This window comes from Pan paniscus, chromosome 6, assembly GCF_029289425.2.
Source record: "Pan paniscus chromosome 6, NHGRI_mPanPan1-v2.0_pri, whole genome shotgun sequence".
Taxonomy (NCBI): domain Eukaryota; kingdom Metazoa; phylum Chordata; class Mammalia; order Primates; family Hominidae; genus Pan; species Pan paniscus.
In genome coordinates, this window is record NC_073255.2 from 60,215,505 (window position 1) to 60,233,567 (window position 18,063).

General features: G+C 41.6%; 1 protein-coding gene across 1 annotated transcript in view; it reads left to right on the forward strand.

The window, feature by feature from the left end:
- Positions 1–18,063, forward strand: part of LANCL2 (LanC like glutathione S-transferase 2) — a 66,313-nt gene that overhangs the window by 17,468 nt on the left and 30,782 nt on the right. The window contains exons 2-4 of the mRNA XM_003815820.5: positions 8,860–8,977; positions 15,477–15,684; positions 17,015–17,162. Coding sequence (XP_003815868.2) covers positions 8,860–8,977; positions 15,477–15,684; positions 17,015–17,162 — 474 coding nt within the window. The remainder of the gene's footprint in view (positions 1–8,859; positions 8,978–15,476; positions 15,685–17,014; positions 17,163–18,063) is intronic.

Consider the following 18,063-nt stretch of genomic DNA (forward strand, 5'->3'; position numbering starts at 1 on the left):
GGGTCACAGTGGGTTCTTCTTGCTGTCTTCTGTTCCTGGGTGGGATCACAGAACTGGTTGAGCCCTGTTACCAGGCTGGATGGCACCAGCTGGTGCATCAGAAGGCAGGGTCTGAAAATACATCTCGAGCACCATTCTTAGGTTTTACAGTAGTGATGTTATCCTGAAGAGCAATTGGGGAGGTTTGGAATCTTGTGGCCTCTGGTTGCATGACTCCTACACCATAATTTCTAATCTTGTGGCTAATTTGTTAGTCTTAAAAGGCATTCTGGTCCCCAGGCAAGAAGGGAGTTTGTTTTGGGAAAGGGCTGTTATCTTTGTTTCAAAGTTAAACCGTAAATTAAATTCCTCTTGGCCAGCATGGTGGCTCACGCCTGTAATCCCAGCACTTTGGGAGGCCAAGGTGGGTGGATCACTTGAGGTCAGGAGTTCCAGACCAGCCTGGCCAACATGGCAAAACCCCGTCTCTACTAAAAATACAAAAAATTAGTGGGACGTGATGGTGATACAGCTCTGATGACTGGAGGAACACCAGGGTCCTTTGTCTCACGCTGATTTAGATAACATGACACAGACATATGTGGAGTGGTTTTAAGGAGCGGAGAGTTTAATAGGCAAGAAGGAAGAAAGAAGCTCCTCCTTACAGAGGCAGAGGGAGGGAGGCTCCAAGCAGAGAGAGAAAACCCCATGTGTGGTGGATGAGGAGGAATGGTCAGTTATATTGGGAGGCTGGAGGAGGCAGTATCTGATTTACATAGGGCCCAGGGGATTGGTTTGACCATGTATGTCATTCACATAGCCCTCAAAGTAATTGGCCCTCCCACCCTAGCCTTTTAATATGCAAATGTGGGCCACTATGATGTCCTGCACAGGTGGAGATATCTGGGGGTGGCCATGTTGGGCAGATCTAGTTTTTAATCCACATTAGCATATCAGTACTTGCTAGCCTAGCCCTTCAAGCCGTTTTTCTGCTAGAAAATAAACATTTCTGGAGCTGCTTTTATTACAAGAAAAAAACAGCTTACCAAAGACCCCTTATCCTATCACCTAAAATAATTTCTGAATAACTCCTGTAATAGGGGCATGCACCTGTAATCCCAGCTACTGGGGAAGCTGAGGCAGGAGAATCGCTTGAACCTGGGAGGCAGAGTGTGCAGTAAGCCCAGATAGTGCCACTGCACTCCATCCTGGGCAAGAGAGTGAGACTTCGTCTCTCTCTCTATATATATGTGTAATAAAATAAATTCCTCTCAAAGTTAATTCAGCCAACACCCAGGAATGAACAAGGACAGCTTGGAGGTTAGAAGCAAGATAGAGTCCCTTAGGTCAGATCTCTTTCACTGTCATGATTTTTTCACTGTTATAATTTTTGCAGGAGTGGTTTCAAGACAGAGGGAAGAGAATTAGTTATTAGTGAACTTGAAAATAGATCAATAGAAATTATCCAGTGTGCAAAACAGAAAAAAAAATGAAGGGAAAAAGAAAGGCAGGGATTTAGGGACCTGTTAAATTACATCAAACCATCCAGCTGTTGGTAATTGGAATCATAGACGGGAAGCAGAGGAAGAGTGGGACAGAAAAAGTATTTGAACAAATAATAGTTGAGAATTTTGCACATTCAATGAAAGATAGAAATTTATAGATGCAGGGCCGGGTGCAGTGGCTCACACCTGTAATCCCAGCACTTTGGGAGGCCGAGGCGGGCGGATCACAAGGTCAGGAGATCGAGACCATCCTGGCTAACACGGTGAAACCCTGTCTCTACTAAATATACAAAAATTAGCCGGATGTGGTGGCGGGCACCTGTAGTCTCAGCTACTTGGGGGGCTGAAGCAGGAGAATGGCGTGAACCTGGGAGGCGGAGCTTGCAGTGAGTCAAGATCACGCCACTGCACTCCAGCCTGGACGACAGAGCGAGACTCCGTCTCTAAAAAAATAATTAATTAAAAAAAAAGAAATTTATAGATGCAGAATGCCCCTCAAAACACCAAGAGGAATAAACACAAAGAAGCCCAAATCAAGACAAAGGTAAAGAGCACATCTTGGTAGGAGCAGAGGAAAACAACACATTATATATAGGGAATTTTACTGACAGCTGATTTTTCGTTAGAAATCATGGAGACAGAGGAGAATGAAATAACATGTAAGTCCTGAAAGAAACTAGTATCCAGAATTCTTTTTTCAGTGAAAATATCCTTCAAGAATGAAGGCAAATTAAGACATTTTAAGATTAAAACACTACCACCATCACCACCACCATGTAAAATAATTTGTTACAGCAGACTGGGCATGATGGCTCATGCTTGTAATCCCAGCACTTTGTGGGGCAGAGGTGGGAGGATTGCTTGAGCCCAGGAGTTTGAGACCAGCCTGGGCAACATAGCAAAACCCTGTCTCTACACAAAATACAAAAATTAGCCAGTTGTGGTGGTGCACACCTGTAGTCCCAGTTACTTGGGACGCTAAGGCAGGAGAATCGCTTGACTCTGTGAGGCAGACGTTGCAGTGAGCCAAGATCATGCCATTGCACTCCAGCCTGGGTGACAGGAGTGAAACCCCGTCTGAAAAAAAAAGCAACAGAGGTGATATCTGATGAAAACTGTCATGGGTGAGTGGCGACTTTCTGGGCTGGTGGTGTGGGGGTGCAAGAATTTACCAAGACAGTTGTTGAGTGCAGAAAGGCAGATTTATTAGAGAAAGAAGGAAAAGATGTTGCAAGGAGGTGACAGGCCAGTGGAAGAGAAGCTGACTGTATCAGGGGACCTGCCCCGATAATCACGTAGGTTCTTTTCTATTTTCCTAAGCGTCGACTGGCTTGAGAAATAAAAGGACAGAGTACAAAAGAAATTTTAAAGCTGGGCATCCGGGGGAGACATCACACATTGGTAGGATCTGTGATGCCCCACAAGCCACAAAAACCAGCAAGTTTTTATTAGGGAGTTTCAAAAGGGGAGGGGGTATATGAATAGGTGTGGGTGACAGACATCAAGTACTTAACAAGGTAATAGAATATCACAAGGCAAGTGGAGGCAGGGCGAAATCACAGGACCACAGGATGGAGGCGAAATTAAAATTGCTAATGAAGTTTCGGGCACCATTGTCATTGATAACATCTTATCAGGAGACAGGGTTTTGAGATCAACCGGTCTGACCAAAGTTTATTAGGTGGGAATTTCCTGTTCCTAATAAGCCTGGGAGCGCTATGGGAGACTGGAGTTTATTTCACCTCTGCAATCTCGACCATAAGAGACAGGTACGCCTTGGGGGGGCCAGTTCAGAGACCTACCCCTAGGTGCGCATTCTCTTTCTCAGGGACATTCCATGCTGAGAAAAAGAATTCAGCGATATTTCTCCCATTTGCTTTTGAAAAAAGAGAAATATGGCTCTGTTCTGCCCGGCTCACTGGCGGTCAGAGTTTAAGGTTATCTCTCTTATTCCCTGAACAATTGCTGTTATCCTGTTCTTTTTTCAGGGTGCCCACATTTCATATTGCTCAAACACACATGCTGTACAATTTATGTAGTTAACGCAATTATTACAGGGTCCAGAGATGATATACATCCTTCTCGGCTGACTGGATTAAGAGATTAAAGCAAAAACAGGCATAGGAAATCACAAGGATATTGATTGGGGAAGTGATAAGTGTCCATGAAATCTTTACAATTTATGTTTAGAGGTTGCAGTAAAGACAGGCATAAGAAATTAGAAAAATATTAATTTGGGGAACTAATAAATGTCCATTAAATCTTCACAATCCACATTCTTCTCTCATGGCTTCAGCCGGTCCCTCTGTTTGGGGTCCCTGACTTCCCGCAACATGACTGTATGGAAACAAAGGCTTGCTGGGATTGGTTTTACAGAATGGTGGTGCGGGGTGTGCTGGAGAGCTTTGTGCAGTACCAGTAATGCCAAGGCTGCTGTGAGCTAAGTTGTAGGTGTCTGGTCGTAAGTTGGGCACAGGAGGGCTACATGTTCTGGACCCTGAAGAAAGACGGACTTTAGCTTATCCGGGTTTTTTTTGCTTCCCACTGCTCCTACCAGCATGACTTCTTTTCCCCAATTAGGACTCCACATTTCCCCCACGACAGAGCAACAGTGACAGATCTTTGGCATGTGGGTGAAGGTATCATCTTCCAGCTGCTTCCTGCTGATTAGGTCATAGAGCTGGCCCTACTAGGATTGTTAGTTGGTTGAGAAGTTACGTGGGTTACTGTTTTGGATTGTGGAATGTAGGATATTGGACCTTGCTGGAGAAAGGGACTTGTTAGAGATGGGGATTATGTTAGGGTGAAACTGGTGTTCAGCTGAATCCCAGGGAAATTCGTAAAGGTAGCAGGCATTATTGGGGAGAGATTGTTATGCAATTTGCAGCATCATTTGAAGGTGAAACTGATGAACTCTAGAAGATAAAAGTTTGGGTTTTTTTAAAGCCAGTTACCAAAAAGGCAAAGAAAAACCTTTTGCAGTGTGACTTTTTTCGGAGGGGTGTCCATTTAGTTAACCTGGAAGTTAAACTTGATGAAAAAGTGTTTGAATTTAATTAGACACAGGAAGAGTGTGTTTAGGGTTAGGAGGTTATGAGTATAGCAGGGGAACACATGACTCATAGGAACAGTGTGAGACGTTTTTGATTACATTGAGAATTTAGATAAATGTCAAGAAAATCCAGGAGTACAGATTTAAGTTATGTTAGAGGAAAACATTGGTTAATGTTGACCTTCAAAAAGAAACGTTTTAGCACTAGGCCACAATAACAGAACTGGAGGAAAAAGTTACAGGAACTGACAAAGACTGCAGAAGAGAGTTACTATCCTAGGCCTCCTCCAGGGGAGAAAAAGCTGAACGCAGTGGGACACAGCAAACTGGGACACAGCAAACGTTGAACTTCTGATATATGCTTCTGAGTTTTTTTTGGTTTTTTTTTTTTTTAGAAACTTTTATAAAATTCTGAGTAAAACTTTTTGCAGTTTTATTAAGAGCAGATTAATACCTTAAGAAAACCTTGTTTTAACATAGAGGATTAATGTTACAAAGACTATCCTAAATAATTTTTTAAAATTATAACCAACTTAATTACATACAAAATTCCTTTTATAAATTCTCCTTCATGAACCTTTTCATGACTTACACAGACCATTTACGACATACTTGGACTTTGACTTGTTCTAAATATCCTTTTTAAAAAACAACCTTACTTTAAGATAATAATTTACCATAGAAGATTTTTTTCTATAAAATTTCTTATTATACCCTTCCTTACTAAAAATACCTCTTTTCCTTTTCTTCTTTAACTTTAAATGAGTTTTCAACGTTTGCATATTAGTTGCACCATAAATAATGAGTCTTAGCACCAGCAACTTGGTAACAACAGATTTAAAGCAGTTAGGAAGAAAGAGGGGAAGAGAGCTTTAGAAAACTCTACATAACTCTACATTGTAGGTTAACCATTTGAGCTCTGAATTTCTCTTGTAGCTTGTCTTATCAGTTTAAAATGTGCACAAAAACGGGCCATAATATGTAACCAGCTGGAGTTTTAAAGAAAATGACAAAATCAGGGGTTAGGATGTTAGAGACTTTTTCTCTTTTAAGGCTCGACCCCTGGATTGAACAGAAAAAGAAGAAAATAGAAGAAAGGAATGGGCCGGGCACTGTGGCTCACATCTGTAATCCCAGCCCTTTGGGAGGTGGAGGCAGATGGATCACTTGAGGCCATGAGTTTGAGACCAGGCTGGCCAACAGGGTAAAACTCTGTCTCTACTAAAAATACAAAAATTAGCCAGGTGTGGTGGTGCATGCCTGTAATCCCAGCTACTTGGGAGGCTGAGGCACGAGAATGGCTTGAACCTGGGAGGCAGAGGCTGCAGTGAGCCAAGATGGTGCCACTGCATTCCAGCCTGGGCAACAGAGAGACTCTGTTAAAGAAAGGAATGCAGAGGAAAGAGTTAAGCTTTACAGGAGGACTTGTGAACCATCCAGCCATTGCAAGGTGCAGGGCCAGTCCCTTTACTACTTTCCTTTATCCTTTATCTCCATCAGTCAGGGAGAGCTTTGACATCTCAGACCTACATGGTATAGGACAAATTTTTCCCATCTCTTCAAGTCACCACTTAAGGTGAGCTGTTTTCAACTGGAGCAGAGAGCCCCTTCAGCTCAAGGCTTTCAGGGGTTGGGATTCTGTCCTGGGAGCCCTTTGGTCCTCAGGCCTCGTTTACAGTGGCTGAGCTTGTGGCAGAGGGCACAAGTCGAGTGGGGCTTTTCCCGTTTATCTCATTGAGGGCCGTTTGCCTTTGAGTGGCCTGACCCTCTCCACTGGTAGCAGTCATTTGGAGGAGTATCCTTAGGGAAACCTGGAGGGGGCTGGGGGCTTTAGAACAGCCAACAGTTGAGCCTGCCTGTGCTTCTTGTTTCTATGTTTTTCTTTTTCTTCCTTTTTCTTTTCTTTGCCCTGTCCTCCTTATGCTGCTTTTGGTTATAAAAGACTAAGGAAGCGAATTTGATGTTTTTCTGCATAGGAGCCATGCTGTGTTACACAAGAAAGTTAGACATTTGTTTTTGAGGATCTGGGGGTTGAATTCATTCCAGTTTTTAAAAAATACAGCCTAGAGGTGAGTCTGCAGGAATAAATGGGGTCTGTCCCACAGTGGGACTGGAACTGCAGTTCGGGGTTGACTGAACTGCAGTTTCTCTTAGGTCATCCTGCCAATGAAGAGGGTTCCGCTTATGTCCACTGAGGGACTCTAAGACTATCAGAATAAATTAACAAAGACCTAACTGTATGTTACACAAGAGATGGACTTTAAATATAAAGAAAAAGGTTGAAAGTGAATGGATGGCCAAGTAAGCAAGCAGTGGGCATCTGAAAACTTAGTGACTGTGTGAAATGTCCCATAAAATAGCTCTTAGGGCGAGCAGGTAAAGAGGGTGTTCGGTTTTGATACTTACGTTAATTAATTTTGTCCAGAGTGTAGCAAAAGGTTTTTGAATCAGGAATTTCTTCCTATTTACCTGACAACAAATAACCAGTGGGCAGTTCCCGGGTCCCAGTTCTTATCTGTGGTACAATGCAGTGCAGGTAGGGTATGATGGCCTTCATCGGCAAAGCCAGTATTGTAGATAAGGAAAGAAGGAAAGTAAATTGTCTGTGCTTTTTTATAAAAGGGGAAAAGGCAGTTGTCTCCCCTTCCCTTTCTGAGAGAGTCTCATTAGCATCATCTTTGTTTAATCTTTTCAGAATGTACATAAATATCTGTATGGAAAAGATGAGCCCATTGTCTTCAGTTTTACAAGTCAGAAATGTCTCCTGGTTCTGGGGCCTCATGCACTTTGAAATGTAAACATGCACATCCAGGATTGAGGAAACTTCTCTGGAGTTCACACGCTGCAAGCCTTAGTTCCTAAGGTTTACTTTTAGTCCAGAATCCCAAATTTCAGTAGAATTTGCCCTCAAAGCCCTAATTGTGCAGAAACCTAAAAGTATTTTCTTTACAATCTCACGGAAGAACATTTCATTATGAAACTGAGTCGGTTTGTCAGGAAGACATACTAGCCATTAATTTGCCTATGCTTAATAACAGAACTTCAAAATATATGAAAGCAAAAAGAGAGAGAGAGTTAAAGGGAGAAATAATTCCATAATCATAATGGGAAACCTCCCAATTAATAGAGCAAGTAGATTTGTAAAAATCAGCAAAGGTGGGCCAGGTGCAGTGGCTCATGCCTATAATCCCAGCACTTTGAGAGGCCGAGGTGGGTGGATCACTTGAGGTCAGGTGTTCAAGACCAGCCTGGCCAACATGGTGAAACCCCAGCTCTACTAAAAATACAAAAATTAGTCGGGTGTGGTGGCGGGTGCTTGTAATCCCAGTTACTCAGGAGGCTGAGGCAGGAGAATCGCTTGAAGCCGGGAGGCAGAGGTTGCAGTGAGCCAAGATCGCACCATTGCACTCCAGCCTGGGTGACGAGCAAAACTCTGTCTCACCCCATCTCTACTAAAAATACAAAAATTAGCTGGGCGTGGTGGCAAGCGCCTGTAGTCCCAGCTACTCGGGAGGCTGAGGCAGAAGAATCTCTTGAACCCAGGAGGTGGAGGTTGCAGTGAACTGAGATCACACCACAGCACTCCAGCCTGAGCGACAGAGCAAAACTGTCTCAAAAAAAAAAAAAAAATCAGCAAAGGTAGGAAAGATCTTAACAACACTGTTAAGCTACATTATTTAAGAATATTGCGTATTTCTCTTTGGAGAGACTGCCAACAATGAATAAGAATACCTATTTTGTTTGCTCTTAGTCTTGGGACTTAATTCTTTTTATATATATATATTTTTTAATCTGGTAAGAAATCCATGGTACTTGTTTTTATTTGCATTTCATTAGTTACTGAGTGATTGAACTTTTTTTGTGTATGCTTATCATTTGTTTTTTCTTTTGTATGAAGATGTTAATAATTTGGGGTCTAGTTATGTATTATGTTTATTGTTGATTTATATCTTATATTCCATGTATTTCCCCTTTGTCATTAACTTTTAAACCATCTTTCTGATGTTCTTGATCTTACAGAAGTTGAAATGTTTATATAGTTAAATCCATCCATTTTTCCTTTTTTTTTAATTCTTTGATTTCTGCAAGTTGTTTGTTGTTTTTTGTGATTCTACTTATGAGTTATAGTCTAAATAGGGTATTATCTCATTAAAAAAAGTAACCTTATAAAAACCAAGATAGACTCCAACCAATGATGCACTGAGATGGTCCAAGGAAAGTAACTTCTGTCTGTTATGTTTGTACAACTTAGACTTTAAAGTATTTATTGCAACATTGTCCCATTCTTGTGAAGTTAAAGTTATCTCTTCTTTTGGATCTCAGATCATTCATAATTTCATAAGACGGATCCAGACCAAAATTAAAGATCTTCTGCAGCAAATGGAAGAAGGGCTGAAGACAGCTGATCCCCATGACTGCTCTGCTTATACTGGCTGGACAGGTGAGGCTGTGGGGTCTAAATCACTGATACATTTTATTCTTAGATTATGAGATGTAAGACTTGACTGAAATTTTCTTCTCTTTTAAAATGGTAAAGATTTGGCCAGGCACGGTGGCTGACGCCTGTAATCCCAGCACATTTGGAGGCTGAGGCAGGTGGATCACCTGAGCTTAGGAATTCGAGACCAGCTTGGCCAACATGGTGAAACCCCGTTTCTACTAAAAATACAAAAATTAGCCAGGTGTGGTGTCGGGCACCTCTAATCCCAGCTACTTGGGAGACTGAGGCAGGAGAATTGCTTGAACCTGGGAAGCGGAGGTTGCAGTGAGCCGAGATTGTGCCACTTCACTCCAGCCTGAGCCACAGAGTGAGACTCCATCTGAAAAAAATAAAATGGTAAAGATTTTATATCTTTTTTTTTCTTTTTTTTTTTTGAGACGGAGTCTCTGTTGCCTGGGTTAGAGTACAGTGTCTGTTGCCTGGGCTAGAGTACAGTGGTGCAATCACAGCTCTCTGCAGCCTTGACCTCCTGGGTTCAAACCATCCTCTTGCCTCAGCCTCCTGTGTAGCTGGGACCACAGGCACATGCCACCACACCTGGCTAATTTTTTTATTTTTTGTAAAGACGGAGTCTCACTGTGTTGCTGAGGTTGGTCTCAAATTCCTGGGCTCAAGCGATCCTCCTGCTTCAGCCTCCCAAAGTGCTGGGATTACAGGCGTGAGCCACTATGCCTGGCTGATTTTATACCTTTTAATTGAGGTCTTGCTCTATGTCTTCAATGATGAGATGATTTGGAATTTTATTTCTAAAGAAATGCTTTCTTCCTGAAGTTTGAACTTTAATATCTAGTGTGTCTTTTTTTTTATAACATTATTTATTTAACCTAATATATAGCTGTCTATGAAAATGTGTAACTATTAAGAGCAAACTTTCCCTAGGGTCAGTTTTAAAGGATTCTTTGCTGCTCTGGTCATTGTGACAGGCTGTGGTGAGTGGTCTCTCTGTTCTGTGATATAAACTAACTACCCTACTGCCTGTACTCATTTGACTCATTTGTGCACATAAATGTTTTTATTTTTATTTTAATGATAACAACCAATAATACACTTCACATCAAAAAATGTAATTGAAAAATTAACTTGCCTTAACTAATCTTTGCATTCTTATTATTTTACCCAGTATTCAGAACATTCTAATAATTATTCGGGGAATATAAAGGATATAAAAGATAACCTTGTTCTCAGGGATTAGACTGAAGTCCAAATTGCTAATGACAATTTATATACAGATTTAGAGTGATTTCTTGCTGAATTCTTGTAGCTTAATTAATAAACAGCATAGGCCAGGTGCGGTGGCTCAAGCCTGTAATCCAAAGCACTTTGGGAGGCCAAAGACGGCAGATCACTTGAGCTCAGGAGTTCAAGACCAGCCTGGGCAACATGGCAAAACCTGTCTCTACTAAAAATATGAAAATTAGCTGGGCATAGTGGCATGGGCCTATAGTCCCAGCTACTGGGAACGCTGAAGCGGGAGAATCAATTGAGCCCAGAGGTGGAGGTTGTAGTGAGCTGAGATCACATCATTACACTCCAGTCTGGGCAACAGGAGTGAGACCCTGTCTCAAAAAGAAAAAAACAAGCAAACCAAAAACCAAAAAAAACAGCATAGACAGAGATATACATGTTAGAGCCACCATGAACCAAACATGGGCCCTTGATAATATTGTATTTGTATTTATATTTACATTCATTTTTGTGAATATTGTATTTATATTTACATTCGTTTTTGTGATGCTTATTATTTGCCTATTATGCATGCAACATTTACATAGTGACATTACATATTTCAAACTTATAAACTTACTTCAAACTTCACACTTATAAACCCAGACAGACATGGAGCCAGTTCACTTACAGGACCAAAGATATCTTATATGTAATAAAATTAGATAATTGTGGCTAACCTGAAGTAAAATACAAAGAATAAGGATATTTTGGAAGGAAAATAACATAGCTATTAGTCTCAACAGGTTTCCCCTAACAAGCCTTTTATTTACAGCTTTTTCGCTTGTTGAGAAAGGGTTTCTAAACCCCTGATCGTTAGGTTCCAAACTGGCTATGCATCACAATTACCAAGAGAGCTTTGTAAGAAACCACAGTTCTCAGCCTCCAGCCCAGAAGAGTTACATTAGGAACTCTAGAGGTGGGTTCCAGAAATCAGTATTGCTTAAAAATCCCTAGCTGTTGCTGTCTTTAGGAATCATCATGGAAGTATTTGGTTTCAGTGATTTAAAATAATAGGGTTTAGGGGTTCAGGTAGATGTATGGAATCCACCTAGATCCATACCTCCCCTAAACTGTGTATACGATATAGGAAGAAGGCTGGGCACAGTGGCTCACACCTGTAATCCCAGCACTTTGGGAGATGGAGGTGGGAGGATGGTTTGAGGCCAGGAGTTTGAGACCAGCCTGGGCAACATAACAAGACCCCATCTCTAAAATTAGCTGGGCACAGTGGTAAACACCTGTAGTCCCAACTACTCAGGAGGCTGAGGCAGGAGGATGGCTCAAGCCCAGGAGGTCAAGGCTGCAGTGAGCCATGATTACACTGCTCCACTCCAGCCTGGGTGACAGAGTGAGACCCTGTCTCAACAAAAGAAGAAGAATGAATGAAGCACCCACAACTTATCCCTTTAGCAAAACTTTGAGACAGAAAACACACAAGTCATGTTGGGTAAAAAACAAGCAGCATCCAGAACAAGTGTGGAGAGCCATGGTGTGCAAGGAGGAAGCCCAGGGTCCAGGCATGGCTGAATCACTCCGACCCCACCCACCCTCCCAGAATCAGCAAATAGCTATTCCAGGCAGAGTGGGCCACAGCCTCAGTGGGAACTTCTGTGGGCACATCTGAGTGCAGAGCGGGCAGGCGGTGCCAGGAGAAGCTGGGAATAAAGGCATGGAAAGTGCACAGGGAATGGGGTTGGGGAGCTGTAGAACAGGCATGGCTTGCGGAGAAGCAGGTTTAGCTTGCAAGGTGGAGCGGCATCCTTGCTGGCCCCCGCTGACAGTGTAGGGAAGGAAGGAAGCAGTAGCAGTGGGCACTCCTGATACAAGGAAGGGTCTGAGAGTCAGGAAATCTGGCCACCAGACTCCCTGTATGTAACATACACTGTTCTTCACTTAGCAAGAGGACACCGTTGGGATAAAAGTTGGGAAAGCTACATTAACCATTTTCCCCTTCCAGGGATTTGTCCTATTAATAGTTGATATAGAAAAATTCAATTTTAAGAAAAAATATAATTATTTTATCCATAATATAAAGAAGAAAAATAAAAATTTCTCAATGGAGGGAGAAAAACGCACCAGGAAAATGTCACTACAAAGTGGAGAAAAATTGGCAGTACTTTCAACATTCATTTTGTAACTTAGTTAAGCAGTGAGTTCACAAAGCGGAGGTAAAGACACTCAGAGCAGAGATGGCTAGACAGTAAGAGCATGTGAAATAAGAATTGACAGACTAAGAAAAGAAATTTAAAGAAAAGATAAAAAATCATTTCAGAAATGAAACCAAAGTGCAAGGAGCCAAAGAAAGAGCTGATCCCACAGAGAGCACCGGGGCAGAGTGTCCTTGTGTCTAGGAAGGGTGTCATAAATGTTTGCTTAATAAATAAGTGACTAAATGAAACTATCAAGGAAAAAAATCAAAGAGAAAGAAAGATAAAGAGAGACTTCAGTTTTCCAGTCTAGCATATAAAGAGTTTACAAGTCACCATTGCATCCTAGCAACTAAAAAGCTGAACAAAGTGAAAACTAAACAGCTCTTCTTAGCTCCATCAGAGAAGTGAGGTCACAGGGGCAAACTGCTCCACCAAAATCTGGCGAAACAGGTGGATGCCGAGAATTACAGTCGTGCATCGCTTCACATCATGGATGAGTTCTGAGAAACGCATCATTGAGCAGTTTCATTGTGCAGATATAGAGGTGCTCACACACACCTAGATTGTGTAGCCAACTACACCCCTGTGCTCTGTGAGATAGCCTGTTGCTCCTAGGCTGCAAAGCTGTACAGCATTACTGCACTGAATACTGTAGCAATTGTAACACAATGGTGTTTTTGTATCTAAACATAGATATAGAAAAGGTACAGTAAAAATATGGTATTATGATTATGATCTTATGGGACTATGCCTATGCAGTTTGTTGTTGACCTAAACTTTAAATATGAATTGTGGGGGCTCAGTGTGGGCAAGCCAGAGAGACTAAAAACTCAATGGGGACCCAGTCATAGGGGGCTCTCACACTTTTGTGAACTTTACCTCTAGGAGCTCCACCAGGTCTTCATGGTGAGTATCAGAGACAACTCCCCTCATGCTTCTCATAGGTTCGGGGGAAGGAACCATACTGAAGTCCATCAGAGCCTTCAGTTCTTGACAAAGCCTGCCCTCTGGAGAAATTGCTTTACCGGAGCCTCTCCTGCAAAGGGTTTATCGCAGCCCCGCCTACCCGGAGCAAGGGAGATGCCTAGCTCCAGCTGGTTCTAGCTTTCAGCATTGGGGAAGGGAGATAATCAGCTGCAGCTTCTGCTGGCCATCCTGGCCAACTGAGGGCGTGGGGATGGGAGGCACTGGTGCAGTTCACAGTCCAAAGGCACAGGCTGGCCAGAAGGTTGAGCCTGCTCACAGGCGCGTGCTCCCCAGCACCTCCCACCACATCCCTAAGGGCCTGTTCATTCCAGCTCCTTTTACCTAGTGCAACGTGTCCACCTGCCAACAAAAAACGACAAAGCATGATGACCTTTTTTTTTTACTTTACCTGTTACCATTTGCTTTAAAATACTGAAGCATTAAGTATATATAACTGTAAGTTTTTAGGTTCATAGGTTAATCAGATCAACATCCTATTTTTAGAGATTTCTGAGTAAATCAGGGAATACTCATTTGTAAGCCTTTATAGTGATTATTATGTTTGAAATTTGTAGGTATTTAACTTTTACTGTTTCCTGTAGCTTATATTTTTTGAATACAGAAAACATACTCTCAGGGAGATGATAAGCAACTCATGCTGAAGAATTTTTTTTTCAGAGCTTCCAAATATTCTACTTTCATATCCGTTTGACTCAACATCTTTAAAGAAATGGATAATGATGAAAGACTTCAAAAAGTGTTAAGGATTAATTTGAAAGAGAAGTTATATACCCTGAATAGAAGAATTGAAGAAAGAAGAAGCTAGATATTTGGAGAAATTTAAAAAGCAAAATGAGGCCGGGTGCAGTGGTTCACGCCTGTTAATCCCAGCACTTTGGGAGGCCAAGGTGGGCGGATCACGAAGTCAGGAGTTCGAGACCAGCCTGACCAACATGGTGAAAACCCGTCTCTACTGAAAATACAAAAAGTAGCCAGGCATGGTGGCACATGCCTGTAATCCCAGCTACTCAGGAGGCTGAGGCAGGAGAATCACTTGAACCCGGGAGGCAGAGGTTGCAGTGAGCCGAGATCGTGCTGCTGCACTACAGCCTGGGCAACAGAGCAAGACTCTGTCTCAAAAAAAAAAAAAAAAAAAAAAAGCAAAATGAAAAATAGTAAAAGTCAGAGTAGGATATTAGACAAAGACTAGAATATTGAAGAACCTCAACTTAAACATGAAAGAAATATTTCATTTGCCCTTTTCACCAGCATGTCATCTCTGTCAATGTTGGTTCCTATAAAAGACTTCAGTAAATACATATTTATACTGATTCTTTTTTTTTTTTTTTTTACTTAGCTGTCATATTGTCTTCTCGAACCCAGATGTAAGGACATGCTTCTTTAAGAAACCATATAGGCCCTTCTTTGGAGAGTCTCAGATTCATTTGAAGACCTGAGTCTGTTCTTTATCCAGAATGGAAAGGTTGGTGGGTGGTGAACCACACACGCCCTTTGTACTGGTCACCTTACTCTGTACTGTGTGGCTGCTCCAGAAATGGCGAGTTCACTCACCAGTTCGTTGGTCAGTTGTAGGGTTGTTCACTAAAGAACATTGAAAAATTGGGAAAAATAGAAAAAAAAATAGGAAGAAGGGAGTATAAAGTTCAGAAAAGCAATCATTTGGGATAACATAGGAGAAATGATTTTACAATAAGTAAAAAGAAGAAGATCCAAGTTAGGATCTACAAGGGAGAATGAATACAACCTTGGAATGAATGAAAATTAACTGAGGATGAGTAGGAAGTGATGTATCTTCTGTTGTCTGTGAATAAGAGGTATTAAATCACTGTGCCAGGACAAGCACCAAGATAACATGTACAAACTTGGTTTCTGTTCTTTCCTCCCTGATTTCTCTGTCTTGGTTTTATTTTGTTTATTCATTTTTAAGAAATATATGAAATGTATTGTTTTGGTGTTACCCGTTTGGAAACATAGATTTATGTAGAGGAAGGTATTTCATGTAATTATAAATAATGTCCTGAAGGTAAAAGGAAAAGATAATAATGCTTTTCTTTTGGGGTGGGAAATTATTCCAGGCATAGCCCTTTTGTACCTGCAGTTGTACCGGGTCACATGTGACCAAACCTACCTGCTCCGATCCCTGGATTATGTAAAAAGAACACTTCGGAATCTGAATGGCCGCAGGGTCACCTTCCTCTGTGGGGATGCTGGCCCCCTGGCTGTTGGAGCTGTGATTTATCACAAACTCAGAAGTGACTGTGAGTCCCAGGAATGCGTCACAAAGTGAGTTTTAGAACTGGAAACATTTTCTCCCAATTCCCAGTGGAAGCTCTTGCTGTAGAAAGATATTCAGAAAGGAAACTATTTTTCCATTCATCCATTGTTGTAAACAGATCACTCCAAAATGTTAATCTTGAGCATAGTGGTGGGATCATATGCCCTCTTTTTATCCAAGCATGTGTGTGCCTTAATTTTGGGAAGAATAAATATATTTCTTTATTTTAACCATGTTTCCTAAGCAATTTTTTGTTTTCTTTAATGCATGAAAATTAGCTTACCTGCTTTAGATTCACCATAATAACTAAACTGATGTTAGGTTCAACCCTTAAGTAACTGATTAGATATGCTAATGATGGAACAATTAGGGAATGTAAGCTTTTATTGCACCTATTGGTTTATGTTCTTCCTTGAAGAAGCAGAAATCACGGTTCATTCCTAGGGTCTGGTAGAGTATCTGGCACGTGCTAGTCAGTTAATGTTTGTTGAAAGATAGGATGATGCTGGGTATAGTGGCATGTGCTTGTAGTTCCATTAACTTGGGAGGCTGAGGCAGGAGGATCACTTGAGCTCAGGAGTTCAAGGCTGCGGTGAGCCATCATCCTGTCACTGCACACCAGCCAGGGCAACAGAGCAAGACCCTGTCTCTAAAGAAAAAGAAAGAAAAAAAAAAAAAAAGACAGAATGACAGTCTAATTCCCAAGCATTGGTGACATTGCAGTCCTTTTTTTTTTTTTCCCGAGATGGAATTTCGCTCTTGTTGCCCAGGCTGGAGTGCAATGGCGTGATCTCAGCTCACTACAACGTCCGCCTCCTGGGTTCAAGGGATTCTCCTGCCTCAGCCTCCAAAGTAGCTGGGATTACAGGCATGTGCCACCACACCCAGCTAGTTTTGCATTTTTAGTAGAGACGGGGTTTCACCATGTTGGTCAGGCTGGTCTTGAACTCCTGACCTCAGGTGATCCACCTACCTCGGCCTCCCAAAGTGCTGGGGTTATAGGCGTGAGCCACCATGCCCGGCCTGCAGTACCATTTTTATTTAAATTTTAAATCACTTTCTTTTACTTCTGGATTTCAAAATAAAATTTTATGGTTTAAAATAGATGTAAAGGTAGAAATTAACAGAAAGATGTTTTGTTTTTAATTTTGACATTCAAAAGGGGACTAGTAAACTGGAGACGTTTTTGTTGTGTTCTGGATTTGGGAGTATTTTTAAAAATAATTGTTTTAAATGTAAAATAAATAATAGGTAATTCCTAAAGCAACAGGGTTAGTGTTTCAGGAAGAAGTACTTTAGACTTCCACTGGGAAAAAATTAATTTTTCTTATTGGTTAGACTTTTGCAGCTCCAGAGATCGGTTGTCTGCCAAGAATCAGACCTTCCTGATGAGCTGCTTTATGGACGGGCAGGTTATCTGTATGCCTTACTGTACCTGAACACAGAGATAGGTCCAGGCACCGTGTGTGAGTCAGCTATTAAAGAGGTACTATGGGGTATGGGCAACTGTGGGCGTCTCTACCATTCAAACCTATTTGCTAGCATTGAGTTGTATTAACAGCTGGACTTTTCTAGGTAGCATTACTTTTTTAAAGCAACTCATCAAAAGTAAGAAATAGTCCCTGCTTTTTTCTAGGAACATTAACAAAAAAATCTGTACTCTCTTTCATCTTGTATTAATTTATCGGTTTTTACTGGAGCTAAACAGCAGCAGCTTCAGAAAGTTAGAATGTTGATTTATCTTTCGTGAGATGTCTCAGCTGGTAAGCATTTCAGGCTGGTATGAGTGGGGACCAGCTTCTTCTGTCTCATTCTGCCTTATCCTAGGGGCATACCCTTATTTGCAGGACCAAGGCTAGTTTAGCCCCTCAGCCTATGAAGGGAAAAGAGGAGGTGGAGGCAACACAGCTTCCTTGTTAGGGACTCAGTCTCCAAGTTGCCCTCTTTACTTCTGCTCCCATCCCAGTGCCAGAACTTCATCAAGTGTCTGTGTTCAGCTGTCTCTAACTAGGGAGCCAGATGCCCAGCTAAAACTTGGAATACTTTCCCAAAAAGGATGAGAGGAGATAGACGTGAGGAAACAGTCATCCCAGACATGATATTCTGTTGATCTAACTGAAATCCTTCATGCCACAGCAGACCTCATATCATTAGCCTTTTATAAATAAAGCCAGTTCCTCCAGCCTTTCCTGATAGGTGTATGTGCTGCTCTTTTGGGAAAAATACTGCAGCTATGAAGCAACTAAGAAATCCAAAACAGTTTTATAAGAAGTTTTTCTAGATTTTTCGTTGACTTTTTATGCAAAGAATTTTTTATTTCTTAGACAGTATCTTTTCCTACTCTGACATTGGCTCCTGATTTCTTTTTGCCTGCATTTATTAATTTA